The 19261-nt window shown below is 32.9% G+C and overlaps 2 protein-coding genes across 3 annotated transcripts in view; one reads left to right on the top strand and one right to left on the bottom strand.

Moving 5' to 3' along the window:
- Positions 1–15918, bottom strand: part of LOC134832169 (ecdysone-induced protein 74EF-like) — a 63216-nt gene extending 47298 nt beyond the window's left edge. For both annotated transcript variants that reach the window (XM_063846103.1, XM_063846104.1), the window contains exon 1: positions 15144–15918. In XM_063846103.1, coding sequence (XP_063702173.1) covers positions 15144–15816 — 673 coding nt within the window. In that variant the 5' untranslated portion in view covers positions 15817–15918. The remainder of the gene's footprint in view (positions 1–15143) is intronic.
- A 1535-nt stretch (positions 15919–17453) lies between these two features.
- Positions 17454–18920, top strand: LOC134831485 (U7 snRNA-associated Sm-like protein LSm11). The gene has a single exon (XM_063845220.1). The coding sequence runs from the start codon at positions 17505–17507 to the stop codon at positions 18228–18230; it is 726 nt and encodes a 241-aa protein (XP_063701290.1). The 5' UTR covers positions 17454–17504; the 3' UTR covers positions 18231–18920.
- The last annotated feature ends 341 nt before the right edge of the window (positions 18921–19261 follow it).

Here is a 19261-nt window from a genome sequence, read left to right as displayed (position 1 = left end):
ATTACAGTTTGATTCTCCGTTCTTGTTCTTCTTCTCAGTTTTTTTTTTGTGTTTTTTGTTCAATTGTCGATGTTTTTTTTTTGGTTGATGGTTGTTGTTTGTTGTCTTAGAGAGCTTCGAAAAAAAAATCGGTTTCATTGACCTTTTTTTCTTTAGCACACCACACACTTTTGATACCTTTTTGTTTTTTCGGCTAGACAGCACACTCGAACAGACAACAACCAGCAAAAATCACAGACAAAATAAATTATGCGGAAAAATGACATTCTTACAGGCATTGTCTTAGCACCTCTCGCAACTCGTTCGTTCGTCGTTCGATTGTCGAGAGACATGCAGAGAGAGAGGAAAACCACCTGCGTGCTAATGAATATTCACACAACGACGTTCATTCAATTTCGCCTCATTACAAAGTGTTGTTGGTAATTGAAAGAAGACGACGGAGGAGCGACGTACACGAAAAAAGGTTCAAAAGATCAATCAAAATTAAGATAAATGCTTGTTTGTTATGGCTTTGTTCGCTTTGGTTTCGTATAAATTTTCCCTTTTTCACCTTGACATTGAAAAAGGTGTCTCAACAACCGACAAACGACAACGACAACGACGACGACGACAACAATGCGAAAGGAAAGGAGGAATTTCTGTGGAATGATGTAATTAATAAACATCTATCTAGGTGTTTTTTTGTTAATAATGGTCGGGTTGTCAAAGTTTTAGAGATGAATAGCTCCCGGCTGCTGCTCAAATTGGCGCACGAGGAGAAAGGGCAACGTTACCAGACAATAAATTTCGAGTGTCGAGGAGGCGAGCAAAATTTTGTGTGACTTTTATCGTGTTTTGTCTATTTATTTTTACAAAATTGTTTGCAAAAAAGTTTCTTTTTAATTGCTTGTCGTTCCGTGGACTCGAGCGACATAAATCAAAACAATAACAACACTTGTCATTCAATTTCTTCCACGAGCAATTTCTCATCTATCGAGTATGAAATTATTAAATGATTAACTTTAATTAATTCGTTTTGAGCTTTTTTTCTCCGCTCTCGCTTCTCGGTTTCTTCGGATATCGTTCCATCATCGTTCCTACTAGCAAGTTATGTTATAATTATGTCTTGTCTATCTTTTCATTTATTAAAGCACGTTAAAAATTAATAATAATTACAATTATAGAGCAGTAGGTAAAAAAAAGTATCTAATAAGCGAGGCATGTACAATGTACAAGTTAGCAGTTGTTGATGTTATGCTTCGTATTTATTATTATTATTATTGAGACAACAACAAAAAAGTGCAATCAGAGTGCATTAATGCATTAAATTTTTATCTCTTGATGTTGTTATGGGGAACGATAGCGAATTTTCTAACATAGTTTATCAAAAAATCTCATAAAAATTTCTTAGTTCATGTCAAGGGTAGAAAAAAAATTAAGTCAAAAGAAAATTTGAAGCTTTAATTTGAGCGAGAATGCTTAAGTCAGTTTAAGTTTTTGACGTAGAAACATTTTTTCCAAAAAATATAATTTTTTTCATGAAAAATCGTTACTTTCAAAGAAATGATACCTAAAAATTCTTACGATTTTTTTTAATGAGAAAAATTATAATTTTGGAAAACTTAACATGACTTAAACTTTGACTTAAAAATTTGATTTAATAAGTAGATCAACATTAGATCAAACCTAACCTAAGTAGAAGTCAATCATATTTGGCTTAAGTTCACTTTTAGAATCTACTTAGGTGACTTAAACTAAAAAGTTTGTCTCGAGCTGCTTATTGCTTTTTGGACTTAAGCCAAAAGTCAACTTGTTTGACTTATTCTTTAGCATTAAGTCAATATATGTTGTCGGTTTCAAAAATTTGGTAGACTAGTTTTTTGACTTAAGCTATGGTATAAATCAATTACGTTTGAATTATATCGAATCAATTAACTTAATTTAATTTTTTTTTTAAATTTGTTTTGGACTTAATCTTAAGCTTTTTCCAAAAGCTCATTTTTATGATCTTCTTAAGTAAAATAAATTTTGTAAGCTTAAGTTAAGTTAACTTAGTTAAGTTAACTTAGTTTAACTTAGTTTAATTAAGTTGACTTAACTCAACTTAAATCATATTGTTTTTCAGCTCTGACTCCTGCCAAATAGACTCCTATTTCCATAATTTCAATTAATTTTCCTCCAAAATAATTCGATTCTCGTCTCAGAAAACCACATAATCATCAATCGCCCCCTTTTCAATGTTTCTAACAACTTATTATATGGTGTTATTAATTTCAAAACAAGTCTTTTCTCTATCAATGCAGCTTAGCAGTGCCTCGTATGTTCACAATAAATAATGAAAGTGAGCTATCAAAAAGAAAAACTCACTTTCATTTGATGCATGAAAAAAGAAGGAAAGTGGAAATACTGGCATTGCATGCGTTTTTTATGAACACTGAAGAATCGTACGTCACACGAGCGAAAGATAAACAAACAAAACAACAAATGTTACTATGCCACATGCATTTTGTGTGTTAGTTGGTTGCGTTATGAAGAAGATGAAAGAGAAATTAAATGCAAAAAGATATGCCATCGAAACGACGACAAAACCGTCACTTGTTGTTGTTGTTGCATTTTCTTCTTTTTATCTTCTTGCTATTGCTGTTGTCGGCGGGCGACGATGTTGTCGTGCTTGTCTAATGCAACATGAATGAAAAAAAGTGTTTCTGCGTTATAATTAAGTAATTAATGGAAATTATTTTTTATTTTGTAAAATAAAATGAAATATGGATATCTGGGTCATTGATATTGATAAGAAATTGAAAAGGTGTCTCAATACGCACTTTAGAGTGCGCGTTGGATTTTTGATAAGAAATTATGTGTGTGTTACTGAGGAAGCATATCAGACGAACTCAAGTGTTTACTTCACGGAATTGGGTGAAGTACATCTCGATTTGTTTATCATAATCGATTGTTTCCCTTTCCAGAAAGCGCAAAAGGGAACACTTGGCAATTCAAATTCATAACTCATAAAATTTTGCTTCTTGTGAAATGTGAGAAATACTCACGAAATTCCTTCGAAAATGGACACACAAACCCGCGCATGCCACCCAAAGTTACCTCATTAACATTCTTGATGACAGGCGTTGAGTCAAAAAAAATTAAAAAATCAGTTTGTAAATTAAAATCGTATAAAAAAGATACAAGCGAGTGATAAACGCATTTCCTTAAATTTTGTCTCTTTTCTGTCTGCTGTTTTGTTGCTTCTACGTCACTTGTTAGCTGCACTTTTGTCCCATTCTTCTTCATTTTCTTTCGTTCTTCCTTCTTCTTCTTCTTTCAACATAAAGAAAAGAAACAAAAATTGATTGCCAACATCTGTTGTAATTAAAATTCTTGACACACGCACGTCGTCGTCTCCTCTTCATGCCTTTTCTTGTACGAGGAAGGAAGGGATAAATTTGTAATTTTATCAACATCGTAAATCAATTCTTCATTTTTTAAAACATTTTTTTGTAATATCCTTTGATATTTTTTTTTCGAGAAACATTCTCGCATAGAGTAGAACTGAAAGTTAGAACGTCGAATGTCATGTGAGACTGTTCCATTTACGGTGCAGCTTTGAGATTGTAACAAGACAAAAGTTGTAATCATAGGTTGTTGCTGCTGTAATAATTGAAAATCATGAACAAATGCGAAAAAAATATCGTTTAACTCGACATTCAAATATAACTTCTCTTGAACTCTAGTTCGGTATCTATTACTGGCATTGTGCACGATGCAACGGTGTGCGCTACAAAGTGCTTATACGTGTAACTTGTTTCTATTAATGTTTGTTATGCTTGGATATTATTAGATGGATGGACGTGAAAAACGCTTAAAGTTTGAGTCATTTTTAGATTTCTTCGAGTAATAAATTCCAGTAAGTATAAGTGTGAAAAATATCATAAGCAAAAATATATAAACAAAAATTTCTAAATTAAAAAGAATGTTCATAAGAACTAAACAAGCTTTGCATTCAATACAAATAATTGAATTAGCGTTGGTTTGTGATGAATTTGTCTGAGTATTTTTAGGTATTTTTTTTTTATAAAAAAAATACTCAAAAATTCACTCTTTGTTTCAGCTATACCTTTGCTTGTTTCGCTCGTTGCGCCGGAAGGTTTGTCTACTTTTCAGCAGTACATGGTTGGCAGCATGCAACAACTTACGTTGCATCTGAACCTTATGGGTCAGCGCGTCAACCATATTGGTCAGCGAGTCGATCAAATCGAGCTGAACCAAGGCGAAATGCAGGAGCAACTGGCAAGCATTAGCGAGCAGCTTGCTACTAGGGGATTGGCAATTGACGCTCAGGTGCCTCCAGCTATTGTCGGGAACGAGGCAGATCCGTTGCAAGTGGTGCAGCAACCGGGTGCCCATTCTCCTTCCGCTGAGCAGGCTAATGTGGATCCGCTAGTATTTGACAATGGGGGACATCCTGATGCAGATGAACCTCATTTGCTTGATTATACTAGCGACGACCTTGGCTTCACGATAATATTCCCGATCCGCGATTGTACGCAATATAACGTCATTGAAGAACATCTGACTAGTGAAGCGAATTTTGCCAGTTTTGCCGCTAATTTTCTCGACTACTACAGAGAGCCGAACGAACACGGCAGGTTGACACTCTTTGTGTCAAGACTAATGAGACGTTTGTTTCACCATTCGTTTCGTTATGTTCTTTGTTGGGAGTTTTCGATGAAGCGAAATCCATCTGTGCCTTTCAACGGGTCGAACCTTTACAAGGAAATAGAGGAGCGATTCCTCAATGCCTGGTTCCCTGGCATCACACCAGATGAGTTGGAGGAGAAAATTAGAATCAACATCATGAACTACGCCGCACGACGTCTCTAGACGTCAAAAGATCATCGACAAGGGAGAATCATCAGCTTTTGCAAACTTAACCAAATGCTTTCAAAACAAAGTATTTGCCAGTCCCAAGTCTGGATAAAGAATGAGGGGCAAAAAACTTAATAAATATAAAAAAATAAGAGTTTAGTGATTGACTGCTAGCATCTGACAAATGAATAAAGTATTACCAGTTTTGTCTATAATTTTCTCGACTATTACAGACAGCCCGACGAGCAGGGTAGATTGGCGCTCTTCGTGTCAAGACTCATGAAACTTATATTTTACCATTTTTTTTTTGTATGTTCTTTTCATTTTGCGAAATTCATATGTTTTATTGAGAGGGTCGATAAAATAAGATAATAAGTGACATCATAAATGAACGACGCCGAAACACAAAATTATGTATGAAATGTCCCAAATTAAAATAAAATTGTACATTTTATAAATTATTAAAAATTTCATTAAATATTGCTTAAAAAATCTTAAAATTTTCTGAAACTCCATAAAATTAATGATTTTAAAGCGTTTTTCGTGTCCATTTTTCAAGTGCAACACACAGGTAGATGTATCTTAGCTCGTATCGCGCTCGCTGTACATACTTTATAAGTATGTTGTTGTTGTTGTGTTTTTTTGTCAGAGAGTTATATTAGATAGAAATAATAAATAAAAATAACAAACTAGCAGCATTTTATTTTTGCGAATCATGTCAAGGCGGTCAGGTGAAGCAAATAAGTGAGTGCTCGTTATTATTATTTTATTTATTATTAATTTTACTTGTTGTTGTCTCTCTGCGTTCTGTGTTCTATAAGTGTACGAATGCGGCGCGATGTGCTGAGAATTATGTTCGCAAGTAACAGAAATAAATATTAAAATCAATCAAAGCGCGCATTATTTCTATTCTGTTGTCGTTGTCACCGTCGTCGTCGCTGTTTGTTGTCATCGATCTGAAACTGTAGGCTGTAAAAGGTTTGATGCTGCTTGAATTGCATTGCATAGTTATTTCAATTAAACTAATTGGTCATTATTATAATAGGTAAACTGTAAGCGAGCGGCGTAGCTGTTGTTTGGGAAATGGCCTTGTGCCTAAAACTAAACGACAACTATCTTTCTATCTCTTTCTCATTTTCATTCTTCTTCTTCGTCTTATGACTTTGTGGGAGCACATTGCATTTACTTGCAAGTGTAAAAGATAGAAAAAGTTAAGTAGATGTTGTTGTTGTTGCTGTAGGTAGGTAGGTGAGCATTGACTTTTACGATTATTGACGACGATTATTATGTTGAAGACGACGAAGAAAATGGAGAGAAAAAAAGAGGATGTATGTTGGGCGCGCACACAAAGTAAGCAAGAAGAAAGGAAGAATCCAACGCATCCGTTCAACTTTTGTTGTTGACAATTATGCGGATGTTCACTCTTTCGTTTGAATGTGCTTAGGTATACATGCCATTCATGCATGCGCATTTCTGGCTGTTGTAAATTTTATAGCCATGAAACGTTAGTTTGCTGTGTGGGACGATATTTGACCGGATTCTAAGGGTCTGTCTGTTCATAGGAATTTTCTTTGTTGACAAATTGGTCAAATTTGTATGAAATTGAAGATTTCTCAGGAATTTAATACTTTTTTTAATGAACATGTCAAGTTTTTCAAGTTGATTTCTCTGTTCTAGAGTTCTTTAGAAGATTACTTTAAATTTTTGTTAAGAAGACGAAAAACCGCTTCACGTCTTAATTCCTTCCTCACCACGCACTTTATCAAATCCGCTACAAATATCCTTCCGTTGCCAACGATAAATATTCGAAACAAGAAGGAAAGTTCAACTTAATGGGGGTTGAGGTAGGCCTTTGCTCTTTTCATTTCACACATAAAAGCACACGTCGTGTAGCAAAACACAAAAATATCCCACGTAGCGTCTGTTTATTGTCTTATTTGATGTTCTCATTTCGTACAGTGGTTGCTTGACTTAACACAAAGACGTTCCCTCTGCACAACCAAGCCACCCTTTATCTTGCCAGCGTTGCCTTGTAGCGTACACCGGAGTTAAATGAGAGTGTTATACTCGCATTTTGGGGTCGTTTCAAGGACATTTCCACTGAACGACATGTGATTTTCCCGTTTTTCTTGTTCGCCATGCATCTCTCTGCACAGAACAGAACAGAAGTCAAAGGCATTGTTGCTTCGGTGTGCACGAAAACGTATGAAAACTATTCATTTCCCGTCAGAATTGTACATGACAAGCTGTAATGTGGAAAAATTGGACACGTTCATGCAATTTTCCAACAATTTACTGCTGCTGCACTCTTTTATGATAATCGTCTGGATTTTATAATACAATTTTTTTGTGAGAGTTTGAGACAAAATAAGTTTGATGACATCTTCGTTCCCCTTGATTGCGAGCGATTGACTCAGCTCATGCAATATGAATGTCGCTCGTTGTCGTCCTAGAAAGCAAAGCGCATGAAATTTTGTAATTTACCGTCTTCGTCATTTATTAAGGAATCTTATCGCGCGCGCCTTGCATGTCTTATGATTTTCTTGCGACGCGGTGCACCAAAACGAACGACGAGTGTTAGAATAAAATATTCATAAATAAATTTAATTTAATGTTCCTTTTGCGTTATTTAGAGTCGTTTCCCGACGAAAAGTTGAACTCATTCATGAAAGAAAGTTGATTTTTTTCGTGTGTGCGCGCGAGAGATGAATCATTTGCTGGCACGAGAAAAGTGCAGCGAACGGTGCAGACGATGAACTAGAAAACGAGAAAAAAAAACACAAGTTGCTAATAATAAACATTTTTGAAAGGTAACTTCCTTTATGTGTTATGCTATTATTGTTGCGCCATCAACATCATCTTGATTGACTGACACAAATATCTCTCCCGTGTCGTTCGTTGCATCTCTTTTATTTTATATTTAGATTTTACAATATTTTGCAAAATGACTTTTTTTTCTTCTGCTGCGCGTTTTGCATCTTTTGCCAGGTGACCCAAATTCCGAAAGTTATTACGCGGGTGCAACAACAGACACAACGGTGTGTTTTTTTCAAGATCTCTCATAATTAAGTGCATCTCATTAAAAGCGGTAGCGGGGCGAGAAAATTCATGCAAATTGTACGACGACGACGACGATGATGAAAAAAAACGTTTCTTTCATTCGTGGCTCAGTTCATTCAGATTCGATTTATTTTTCGTTTGTTTTAAAAGATCAAAAAAATAAAGAATGAGAAAAAATTACGGATGTGAGACCTAAATAATATTTGCATTATTCATTTTTTTTATTCGTAGATCGATGATGGCGTAGCATGGCGAGGCAATTGTGTAAGATAGACAGAATTTTGAGATTTTTTTTGATGAGACTGGATTTGAGTAATGAAGAAAAGAGGTCTACAGAGTCTTATCAAAGCTTTATGAACTATTTAAAATGGTTTAGATATTTAATGAGATGCAAGGAAGCTGCTAAAATATTCATTTAACTCCAAAAACGTCTAATGGGCAAAAAACGGATCAGATTTTAAGTTAAGGGGTTAGATTAACACATCGGAAGTTAATTTAACCCCTTTAGAATTTGACATCCGGAAACCAAAAGTATAAAGAGGTTAATTTAATCCCTTTAAAAGATAAGATTGATTCCTTCAAAAGAAATTAACCTCAAAAGGGGTTAATTTAATCTCTTGAAAGGTTTTAAAGTTTTTTGTCTGCAGCTGAAATTTTCTTTTGAAGGAATCAATCTTATCTTTTAAAGGGATTAAATTAACCTCTTTATACTTTTGGTCTGCGGATGTCAAATTCTAAAGGGGTTAAATTAACTCTCAAAATGTTAATGTATCCCCTTAACTTAAAGTCTGATCCGTTTTTTATGTTCATATGAGGTTTCGAGTAAAGATGAAATTTTTAAATTTTAAATTAATTCCTTAATAGGTTGAATTAACTACCGAGGGGTTGATCTAACCTTTTAACTTAAAATCTGATACTTTTTTGTTCATAGGACGTTTTGGAGTTAAAATGAAAGAGGGTTTAACGCCGTTTTTGATAAACAAAATGGGGGAAAAAGTTTGAAATAAAAGACTTCAACGTATGATTTGAAGTTAACCTGAGATCACAAGAAAACATTAAAAGATTCTCTGGGAGTCAAATGAACACTTCAATGTCATTGATTTAACCTTCAGAGCTTCTAAAGGAGTAACTATTGACCTGTTAACGATCTATTGAAAATCTTGTTGATCAACATTTTCCGCCTTTTCAACACGTAACTTTCAACTCATAAACGTAACAAATTATGTCAACTGACAACTATTTAACCTTTTCTGAACGGAACACATGTTAAAAATGTGTTAACATGCAAGTCGAAAAAAAAGGAAGTCATCTCAAAAATTTCTACAGATGAAAGGGTTTTCATGTTCTCTAACCCTAAAAAACGAATTCCTTCTTTCTCTTGAAAATCTGTTAAATCCATCAAAATCATAAAAAAAACATAAAAATGCATCATGTATGTAAATTTTTCATTTCCTCTGCTTGGTTTCAAGACATAAACACGAAATGAAAAAAAAACCATCAAGAAGTCACCTACTTACAGAAAAAAAAACGCAAAATATTACCGAAGCGTCATGTCAGGTTTAAAAATAATATGAACGACGAGTGCGCTGGTTGCATTTAATTTAAAATATACGAAAAAAAAAATAAATAAACATTCAAAAAAACTGAAAACCAACATCATGACATGTATTTACGGTCTTATGCACGTCATGTAAACAGGCTGCTGACCATGACCCAGTCCAATATGGTTATTTTATGCGAAGTGAGTTGTTCGCTTGTACACACGACGCACAGCGACAACGAGACGAAGACAGTTTTAAGCTGGTTTTGATCAATTTTGTGTCTCGCGTTCGCGGAGATTTTGTGTGTTTACTGCGAAAAATTAACCGGAGTTTTGCGCGGTGGCCGGTAGTTGTTGATGAATAGATGTGTTTGATGTTGTCTCGAAATTTTATCTGCGACATGATCTAGCACGCTGTGTGAAGCAAAGTCTTAATCAGTTTTGATGAATGTCGTTCTAGTTAAACAAACAGCGATTTATCGACAATAAGATACGTGTTGCGGTTTTTCATGATGAGCAAGTCTTTTAATCGGCTTACAAAAAATATGAGAAGATTTTTTATTAGTCATTAAAATCATCCTCAAATACAGGTTCTGAATTTGAGGAATCTCTTTGATGAAACATCAATTTTTATTTTTTCAAATGTCACAGTGGGCCAAATTTATCACGGTAGGTAAATCTTGAAAAAATGTCATAGAAATTATACAGGTAAGTTTTTCATGTTTTCAAAATATTTCTTTTTTTACTTAAAAACTTATTTCAAAGATCTGTAGACTTAAATTTATCATAAATTATTATATTTTTAAAAACAGCAACTTTATCCACGATGAAGTTAGTCATTCTAACTTCCGTTGCCTCAGAAAATTTAAGCGAATGCCATGAAAAAACATTCACATCGAGTGCTCACCGATTGTGGCAGAACCGAAAAATATATGAACTTCAAGGAATATTCTTAGCAGTTTTGTACCAACATCCGTGATTGTACTCGAGGTTAATGCCTTGAAACATTGAGTTGCTGCCAATTATAAGAGAATCTTAAACATAAACTTAAACATAAATGGACGAACCAGTACTGTTTAAGAAAAAAATTGAAGCCAAATTCCGAAAGAAGGCTCGCAAAAATTCGCAAAATTATACAAGCGAAACTTCGAACATAATTATTCCAATTTTCGTTGTCTGAAAATTTAAAATGATTTCAAGGCCCGCAAAAATTCGCAAAATTATACAAGCAAAACTTCGAACATGATGAGTCCAATTTTCGTTGTCTGAAAATTTAAAATGATTTCAAAAAGTTCAAATATGATCAAATCAAAAAATATTTACTACGAGTAAGTAAAAAAGAATACAGACAAATAAGGTCATATTTTTGCCTGGGTTACAAATAAGAAGTGATAGCTAATTTAAATTTTTAGATTAACAGAAAAGTGCCCGTTCATAAATATTAGTAAAAATTAATAAATTAAATTTTTATGCTTTGAGTTCAAGATTCAAAATTAATTTTTAAAATTACAATTCAAAAAAAAGTTTCATCACAATAATTTTTCGTCAACTGTGACAAGTTTGGCCCACTGTGACTTAAATCATTCGCTACCGAAATACTAAAAATGATGTTTTTTAGTAGAAAAAACAAAATTTCCATTATTCTCAGCAATTAGAAATAAATTTTAACGATGCAAGTGACAGATTGCCTCCAACGCCCATTTTCAGCTCATAGGAAACTGAATCATGAGACACACAATGCGACAAAAGTTTAGACATTTATTATTCATTAAAATACAAAAAAGTGAACACTGCGCTCTCCGTATACACGAGCAACAAAAACGTAACAATTTCTAGTTGACCTTATCCTAAAAAAGTGCCAATACTCTCGTGCCTTTTTCCATTTAAATAATTATTTACGACATGCTTCGCATTATTTTTTTTTCTCTCTCGTACAGACGCACACAGAAAAAATAAAATTATAATAATTTTAAAAATAAAATGGCTTAATCACTAAACGAAAAAAAAAAGTTCAACGGAAATTGAGTCAATATGACATTGAGCTCCTGCAAGATGCATGGAGGTCTCCGTTGCGACTCCTCAAGAAGACTCGCCCGTCCCGAGTCACAATTAAACAACAATTAAACCCATTTACTCGATTGTTATGCAACACTTTATAGCAGTGTTCGGCACAATTCAATTGCGGCGTGAGTTAAATGTTTACTATTGTCTTCGTCGCTCGTACGCTTGTGAAATACAACGTGTTGCTCGCTCACTCGGCATACGCGTGAATTATACGTGATGCCCAAAAAAAGTAAAGCAAAAGAGGAAAAAAATTGTGCCAAAAGGTGTTGTTTGCCAACATATCCACACTGAGCGACACAGCAAGCACCGACTCGTTATTTCACTTTCATTTTTTTTTTGTACACACAAAAAATTGTCTACGGTTCCTTCGTAACTCTTTTTACCGAATAAACGCCACACACAAACAACCAAAAAAAATTTCGGATCAATGAACGTATTTAAGATTTTGAAGGTTGTTGTCCACCATACCGTCACAACAACTCCACTATGAATTATGTATTTGAATCAAAAATTTTACGTTTTTTTTTTGGACACATGCAGCAACTGTACGAGAGATAGTGCGAGCGCGAGTAAGTTACCTTGTAGCGGACAATGACCAAAAACATTTTCGTCATAATTTTATTTCGGCGAAAAAAAGCACATCGAAAAAATATGCAACTCACAATTTTGTGTTGTTTTTTTTATAGGTGAGCGTTGCGTTATTTATGTTGCAAGATAAAAAAAAATAATAATGATTTTTTTTTTTCGTACACAAAGGACCTTCAACTGCTTTTAACCGCTGCTGATCCGTTGCAGCCGTACCTCAAAAAAATTGTTTATCGGGAATTTTGTGAGTGATGTCATTCGTTTTATTTTAACGGGACGCGACAAATTACTGTCAACGTGGAATTTTTTGCTCAATTTCTAAATAAAATTAATTGAAAACTTTCTTATCACGAAGAAAGAATATTGAACTTGCCAAACTCGACAATATTTTGATTGATTTTTGATTAAATTACCTCAAAAATAATCAAATAATAAAGGAAATGATGAGTTTGAATTTCATTGAGATTCTTTTTTGGAATTAAGAACTGATAACAATTTTTTCCTTTTTTATAAGTGAAAGGTGGTCCAATTTATTGAGGAAACATCTTGATCATTTTTGAGGTTCGATCATTCAAGAGTTTGCTTATCAGTTGAGCAGATCCGTTTGAATTCCTTGTTGCTCGGGCTTTTTTTGAATGACTTCTTGTTATCAGGTAACAAATTTATTAATTTATTGATTTATTTGATTTACTCGCGAAAAATGTTGCAGTGCGATTTCATTGATAGAGCAACAAAACTACGTGAATTGATGAAGTTTTTCGATGATTATTCCAGATTACAAATAAAAACAAAGAAGAGTGAACGACCGAAGAAACACTGTAACACTTCCTCTCTTGATTATTAAATATTTGGTAACTTCTTGGTGTCAAGTGAAAGGATTTTTGCTTTCGGAGCAATTGGTGATTGAAAAAGGATTTTAGTCAAAAATGTCAAAGTTTTTATATCGCATAACAAAAATTTAAAGTAAAAATGATTAGAAATAGAAATATTTGTCATCTGGCAAAAGATTTTTACTATTGACAAAATTTTTTTTTTGATTTTCTCAATGAAAATTAATATCATTAATATCAATTATTAGCTTTAACTGAAGAATCTGTCTGATAAATTAGGTTCAGAGTAATTTTGGGAGATTTTCCATGAAATTTGTTGCTTTTAATAAAACCTATTTATTAAAATACTAAGAATTGTGTTAATCATTTTATTTCGAAAAGCAATATTCATAATAAATGAAATCAATTTTTAATATTTTTTTTTAGCAAAAACTTGTTAGAGCCAAAAATTTCTTCTGTTTCTTATGAAAATATAGGTATTTCAATTGTTAAAAAAAGTCTTAATTTTTTGTAGTTTACCTAAAATTTTTTTTTGTACGAAAGTGAACAATTTTGATTTAAATGAAAGAATTTTGTATGTTTCAACATTTTTAATTGAATTTAATAAATTTTTATTTTCTAAAAATTTTTACTAAATTTTATAAATAAAAATTTTCAGGGCTTAAACTAAAGTTTTGTAAAAAGTCAAATTCATTTTGCTTTTGACTTTTGCTCAAGCAAAAGCAATTGTTAATTGACTTTTGCTTTTAAAGCAAAATTAAAGCAAAATTTTTAATTCTGCTTTTGCTTGAGCAAAAGCAAAAGCAAAAAAAGCAATATAAAAGCAAATTATTTTCCAAAAGTTTTTATGGTTTTTTACACAAAAAATGAATGAAAATCTAAAATAATTTACTTTCTTCACCTTAAAGCATATTTTACACAAAAATTGGTCAAAAAAATGAAAAAGTCAAGAAAGAAGTCGAATTAAGCAAAAGAAATTGTTTTTAAAAACTTTTGCTTAAGTCAAAGCAATAGCAATAAAGCAAAAGCAAAAGTCGAAAGCAGTTTAAGCCCTGAAAATTTTAATTTAAATTTTTAGCAAAATTAATTTAAAATTTTTGTTAATTTTCCTACAAAATGTAAGTATGTTGAAATTTTTTTTGTAAATTTAGATGAAAGAAATTTTTAAATTCAATTTTCATGCAAAAATTTATAATTTACAAAAATACTTTTTAATTTAATTAAAATTAATCAAATTTTTAAAAAAATATTAAAAAAATTAAAATTTTATGAATTAATATTAGAGAATTTTTAGCCAATTTTGATTCTGAATTTAATTTTTTTTTTAATTTTTTAAAATAATTTTCTAAAAAATTCTACACTAAATTACAATTCAAATTCTTGACTAAAATTAACCTAAAATCTTAAAAATGATTCATTTTAATCAAAAAATCACTTGTTAGGTCAACGTTTTAAAAACTTTAAAATTTCTCAGAAAAAAATCACCTGGCGTTCCCACACACAAAAACATTCCAGAACGCGTTCAATCCACTCCCTTCCCCAAATTCATTGACCTTCCTTTCATTTACTCGCATGGCGTATATCCTCATTGCGCAAAAAAAAAATTAACGAAAAAATCTGATGATACAAAAAAAACTGCTTGCAGAAACATTTCCAATTCCATCGAACTGGTACTACTGTTACAACAGAAACAGCGATAAAAAAAAACTTCAGCGCACTTTAAAAACTCATGTCATTGTCATTTGTCATTAAAAATTTAAATTTTCCCACAATCTAACAAAAAATATATTTTACAAAACAACAAAAGCACATGGGTGTCATTGCACCACAGAATGCATCTGAAAAAGTGTTAAAGAACTGAAAGTCAATAAATTAAAAAAAAGTTCATAATTTTTGCATGAAATATGAATCACTCGATCCAAACAAAAACACACGAAATTTTTTTTTTATTCGGAAAAAAGTGCACTTTGGCTTGATCACTTCGTTATTAGATGATACAAGAAATTTTTCGACAAGTTGCATTTTTGCGTTGAATGAACGCGTCGTTTCTAAGGAAATTTGTGCGATTTATGTAATAAACACTTATCGATATGGCAATCGAAAGCAGGTGAGTGACCTCATTATTAATTGTTTGTTATCAAAGTAGGAAATGCCGCAAAAGGGCAATGAGTAATCCGTTTTTATATTGAATGAATTTTATCGAAAGAGTTTGAGGGACTTACCTTTGATATCCGGTGGTCGTCCTCGATTGCCGTTTGCTAAACTGTCTAAATTCGTGAGACTTGGCGACGAAAGTCTCTCGACCAGAAGTGGATTTGCTGCCGAGTATCTTCCTTGATTCTGCTGTTGTTGTTGCTGCTGCTGCTGCTGTTGTTGCAACAAAACGAGAAGCTGTTGATGCGACACGCCATTCAGCGAATTCAGATTTTCGTTACTGGAAGAACTTGGTAATTCATTTTGTGTCGATGTGAGATAATCTTGCTCGTCGTCGAGCGACAAATCGTTATTATTTTCCTCTTTGATGTCGGCGATGTTCACGGGGAACAAATTCTCGCCAAATAAGCTTTCCAACTCGGTAATTTGCATCAAAAATTCCGGATCGTTTGGCAGCTGGTCGATCGTGTTCAATTGATCGCAAACTGCCGAAGTGCCCGGCATGTCGGCAACTCCTTGCAAGGCATTCATGCCATTCGCGTTCATCTGTTCGAGCATGGCAGCGGTCATATTCGAGCCATCGTCGCCAGTTGCTGCCATGCATTCGTTCCCTTGTTGTTGCTGCTGCTGCTGCTGTTGGAGTTGCTGTTGTCCTAGCGCTTGTCCAAGTTGCCCGAGACTGTCGACAATGTGCCCATCGTTATCGGGACACCAGAGCAACTCGTCGTCCAGTGTGGGCATTGCCACGAGGGCGCCACGATAATTCGTTGCCGTAAGCGCCAGCGTAGAATCTCTCGTCTATCGGCCCCGGGGAAAAATTCGAAAAATTCTTTTTTTGGGGGAACTTTTTTTTTACAAAGGGTCTCTAAATTGGATAACGGAAAAAAAGGAGTAGAAAGAAAGAGAAAAATTTTAACAAACTCTCCAATGAACTTCGAAAAAAAAAATTAAAAATCAAATTTGGAAAATAACGGAAAAAGCAACTTCGAATCAATTTCGAAAATTTAAATAGAAAAAAATAAAAAACGCAATTGGAACGCTACTTTAGTAAGTGTCAACAAGAATTTTGTACTCGCCCCTTCGATTTCCCCTTCCACCAAACAGTTTATTTTTGCGTTTCTCTTTCTTTCTGCTTCTTTCTGGGTGTCACTCTCTTGCCTGGAGAGAGAAAAATTCGCTGTAAAAATATAATATAAACGCTAAATTAATTGTCGTTACGCTAAAAAAGTCAAACGGAACGCTATAATTTAAAAATCAGTCTATATTATGTTCGTTGTAAAGAAGTAACGTTGTTGGTGGTGTTTTGTAAGGCAGATTATTTGTGATTTTATCGTTGATTTCGTTGTAAAAAACTCTCGTAAGGCTCATAGTTGGTGATTGTTGCTACGAAACGACGGTTGATTGGTGAATCTGTAACGGAAAATTGAATATATTTTTTTAAATTTTTGCGGTTTTAACGTTAAATTTAAAAAAAAATATTTGAAATTTAAAAAAATAATATAATTATAAAAAATAATAATTCTTTTTGATAAAAATAAATTTTTCTTTTTTTTTAATAATTTTAATTATTTTTATTTGAATTTATTTTTATTAATTAATTAATGAATTAATTTATTTTTTTTGATTTAATGAAATGTTTACGGCCAAATACACTAAAAATAAAAATAAAAAAAAAATATATAAAAAAAAAATTAAAGAAAATTTAAAAAAATATTCAAAAAAAATGCGCCGTAAAAAAAAAATATTTGATATAAAAAATTTAAAAAAATCGGAGAAAATGCGAAAATATATATTATTATAAACAATATCTTACAAAAAATATGATCATAAAATATATTTTAAAAAATAGAGAGCTCAAAATCCAAAAATAATGAAATTTTAAAAAACGAACTAAAATCTTTTGACTTATTTTAAAAGTCAAAAGGGCCAAAAAAAAATGTTTAAAGATTCATCAAAATATTTTTTTTTGCGGTTTTTCCAACAAAGAATTTAAAAAAAAAATTAACAAAGATAAATTTCTGACAAAATAATTTTTTTTTAGTTTTGAACAATTTTTTAAATATATTATATTAGTCATTTTTTATTAAATTTCGTTTATTTTTTTCTATGATTTTTTAATTTTTTTTTTAGTTTTGGCACAAATCCATTTTTAACAAGAAATATTGAAAAAAATAATTAAAAAGGACTGAAAAATTTATTTTTAAAAAATCGTTAAAATTTTGATGTCTCTTTCAAGCCCAAAGTAAGCGTCTTTGTGCAGAAACTTGCGTTATTTCAAACAAAATCGCAGTAAAACGCTGCGATTTGTTAACTTTTGAACGAAAACTTGCGTTTTTACGTCCCAATAGACATTTTCAGCTGCCTTTCATATCAAAAATTCAAAATAAACAATCAAGGCAACTTTACTCGACACTTTTTCTCCGTAAAAAATGTCAGAATACGACCCAGAAATCGATCCGTGCAGCTCCAAATTCAACCCACAAAAGGCCTTAGCTGCGAAAAACCCTCCGATGACGCCAAATCCCAAAGTTTTCGATAACATTCAAATGTTGCGCGCTGCTGCCAACCGAATCGACAACCAATTCGAGACAAAATTACTTTCCGACAACATTTTTGTGCGTCGCGAAAAGCCGGTTGTCGATCCAGATGCCGTCGAACGTCGTTTCTTGCCGCATCAGCAGCTCGTCGAGAAGAAATCTTCCGCGAAATTCAGCAAAAATCTCCTAAAACGCATCGAGGCCGGTTACGAAGGCCCCCTGGGAACGTTGAAAAAGTACATGGACGATCGCGTGCGAGTTCGAATTTACGTGCGAAAAGAGCACGGAGTCCGTGGCACTGTCACAGGGTTTCTTGAAGCCTTCGACAAACACTGGAATGTCGCAGTCACGGAGGTCGAAGAGATTTGGCGTCGCCGAAAAAAGTGTGTGAGTGCGAGTAATGTTGCTTTTGCGAACACCGTGGATGCGGAAGTGGCGCTAACGAAACTGCGAAAAATGGGAATTGTCTTGCCAAAAATGGAAATTAAGTCGTTGGACAGGAAATATGTCGAATTGAGGAGGAAAGTGGGACAATTGCTGATCAGAGGGGAGCAAATTGTGTCAATTGTGAGGGTTGACGAGCAAATTACCTCTAAAAAAGAGCACTTGGGTTCCTGAGACGGATCTTCATCGTGAGTCAAATCTGCAAAGAAACAAGAAAAAAATAAAAGTCGTTAGAAAATTGAATCAAAAGCATCATGAAATGAAATAAAAACACCTTTCATCCACTCGAGAGTAACAATAATACGCTTTTAATCGCTTTTCAAGGCCCAACTCTTCAATTGAATAGCAAATTTATTTGCAAATGAGCGAGTGTGTGCGAGCCGATAATCAAATCAATAGAATTGTAATAAAATTAATAATATCGGCACTCAAAGAGAAAGACGTGGCTGTACGTGGATGTCGCTGCTCGCACCGAACGTCACACACATAGAGGCACATTTAATTGCAAAGTCCTTCATAATGAAAAATTACAGCAATTAAATTTTAAAATATACATTACTCACTCCATACCTCGAGCATCGACAACGACGACGACGACGACAATACGCCGCGCCGTAGCTGCACACGACACACGAAAAGTGCATGCAAAAAATATAAAAATCTGCAATCGGAAAGTGTGGCGATATGGAAAAAATATGTCGATTAGCTGTGTGTGTGTGGAGACGGAGAGTAAGAAGCACTCGCATGGGACAAAGAAACAATCGGTGATTCATTGATCCCTTTCAACTTTATGGTAAAAAGTTTGCGTTCTCTAATGCCTTTCTAGCTGTCTAAATGACAGGGATGTGACGTTAGTGGGTTTGATTTGGCTTGAAAATATTTGGCTGTGATCCAAAAAAAAAAAATTAAAAAAAAAATATTTTTATTTTTAAAAATTTATAAATAAATTTTAAATTATTTTTTTTTAATTTGTAATAATTTAGGAAAATAATATTTTATTTGAATATAATTTTTTTAATTAATAAAAATTTATTAAAAAAAAATTAAGTTAAAAAACATCAATTTTAAAAACTTTTTAATTTATTTAAGAATAAATACATTTAATTTAAATTTAATTTTTTTGTTTTTATTTTAATGAATTTAGGAGGTTAATCTTTAATTTTTAATAGATTTTAATTTAATAATTAAATTTTTTTTATTAATTA

Source organism: Culicoides brevitarsis, chromosome 2 (genome assembly GCF_036172545.1).
Source record: "Culicoides brevitarsis isolate CSIRO-B50_1 chromosome 2, AGI_CSIRO_Cbre_v1, whole genome shotgun sequence".
Classification (NCBI taxonomy): Eukaryota; Metazoa; Arthropoda; class Insecta; order Diptera; family Ceratopogonidae; genus Culicoides; species Culicoides brevitarsis.
This window is presented reverse-complemented; position numbering and strand designations above follow the sequence as displayed.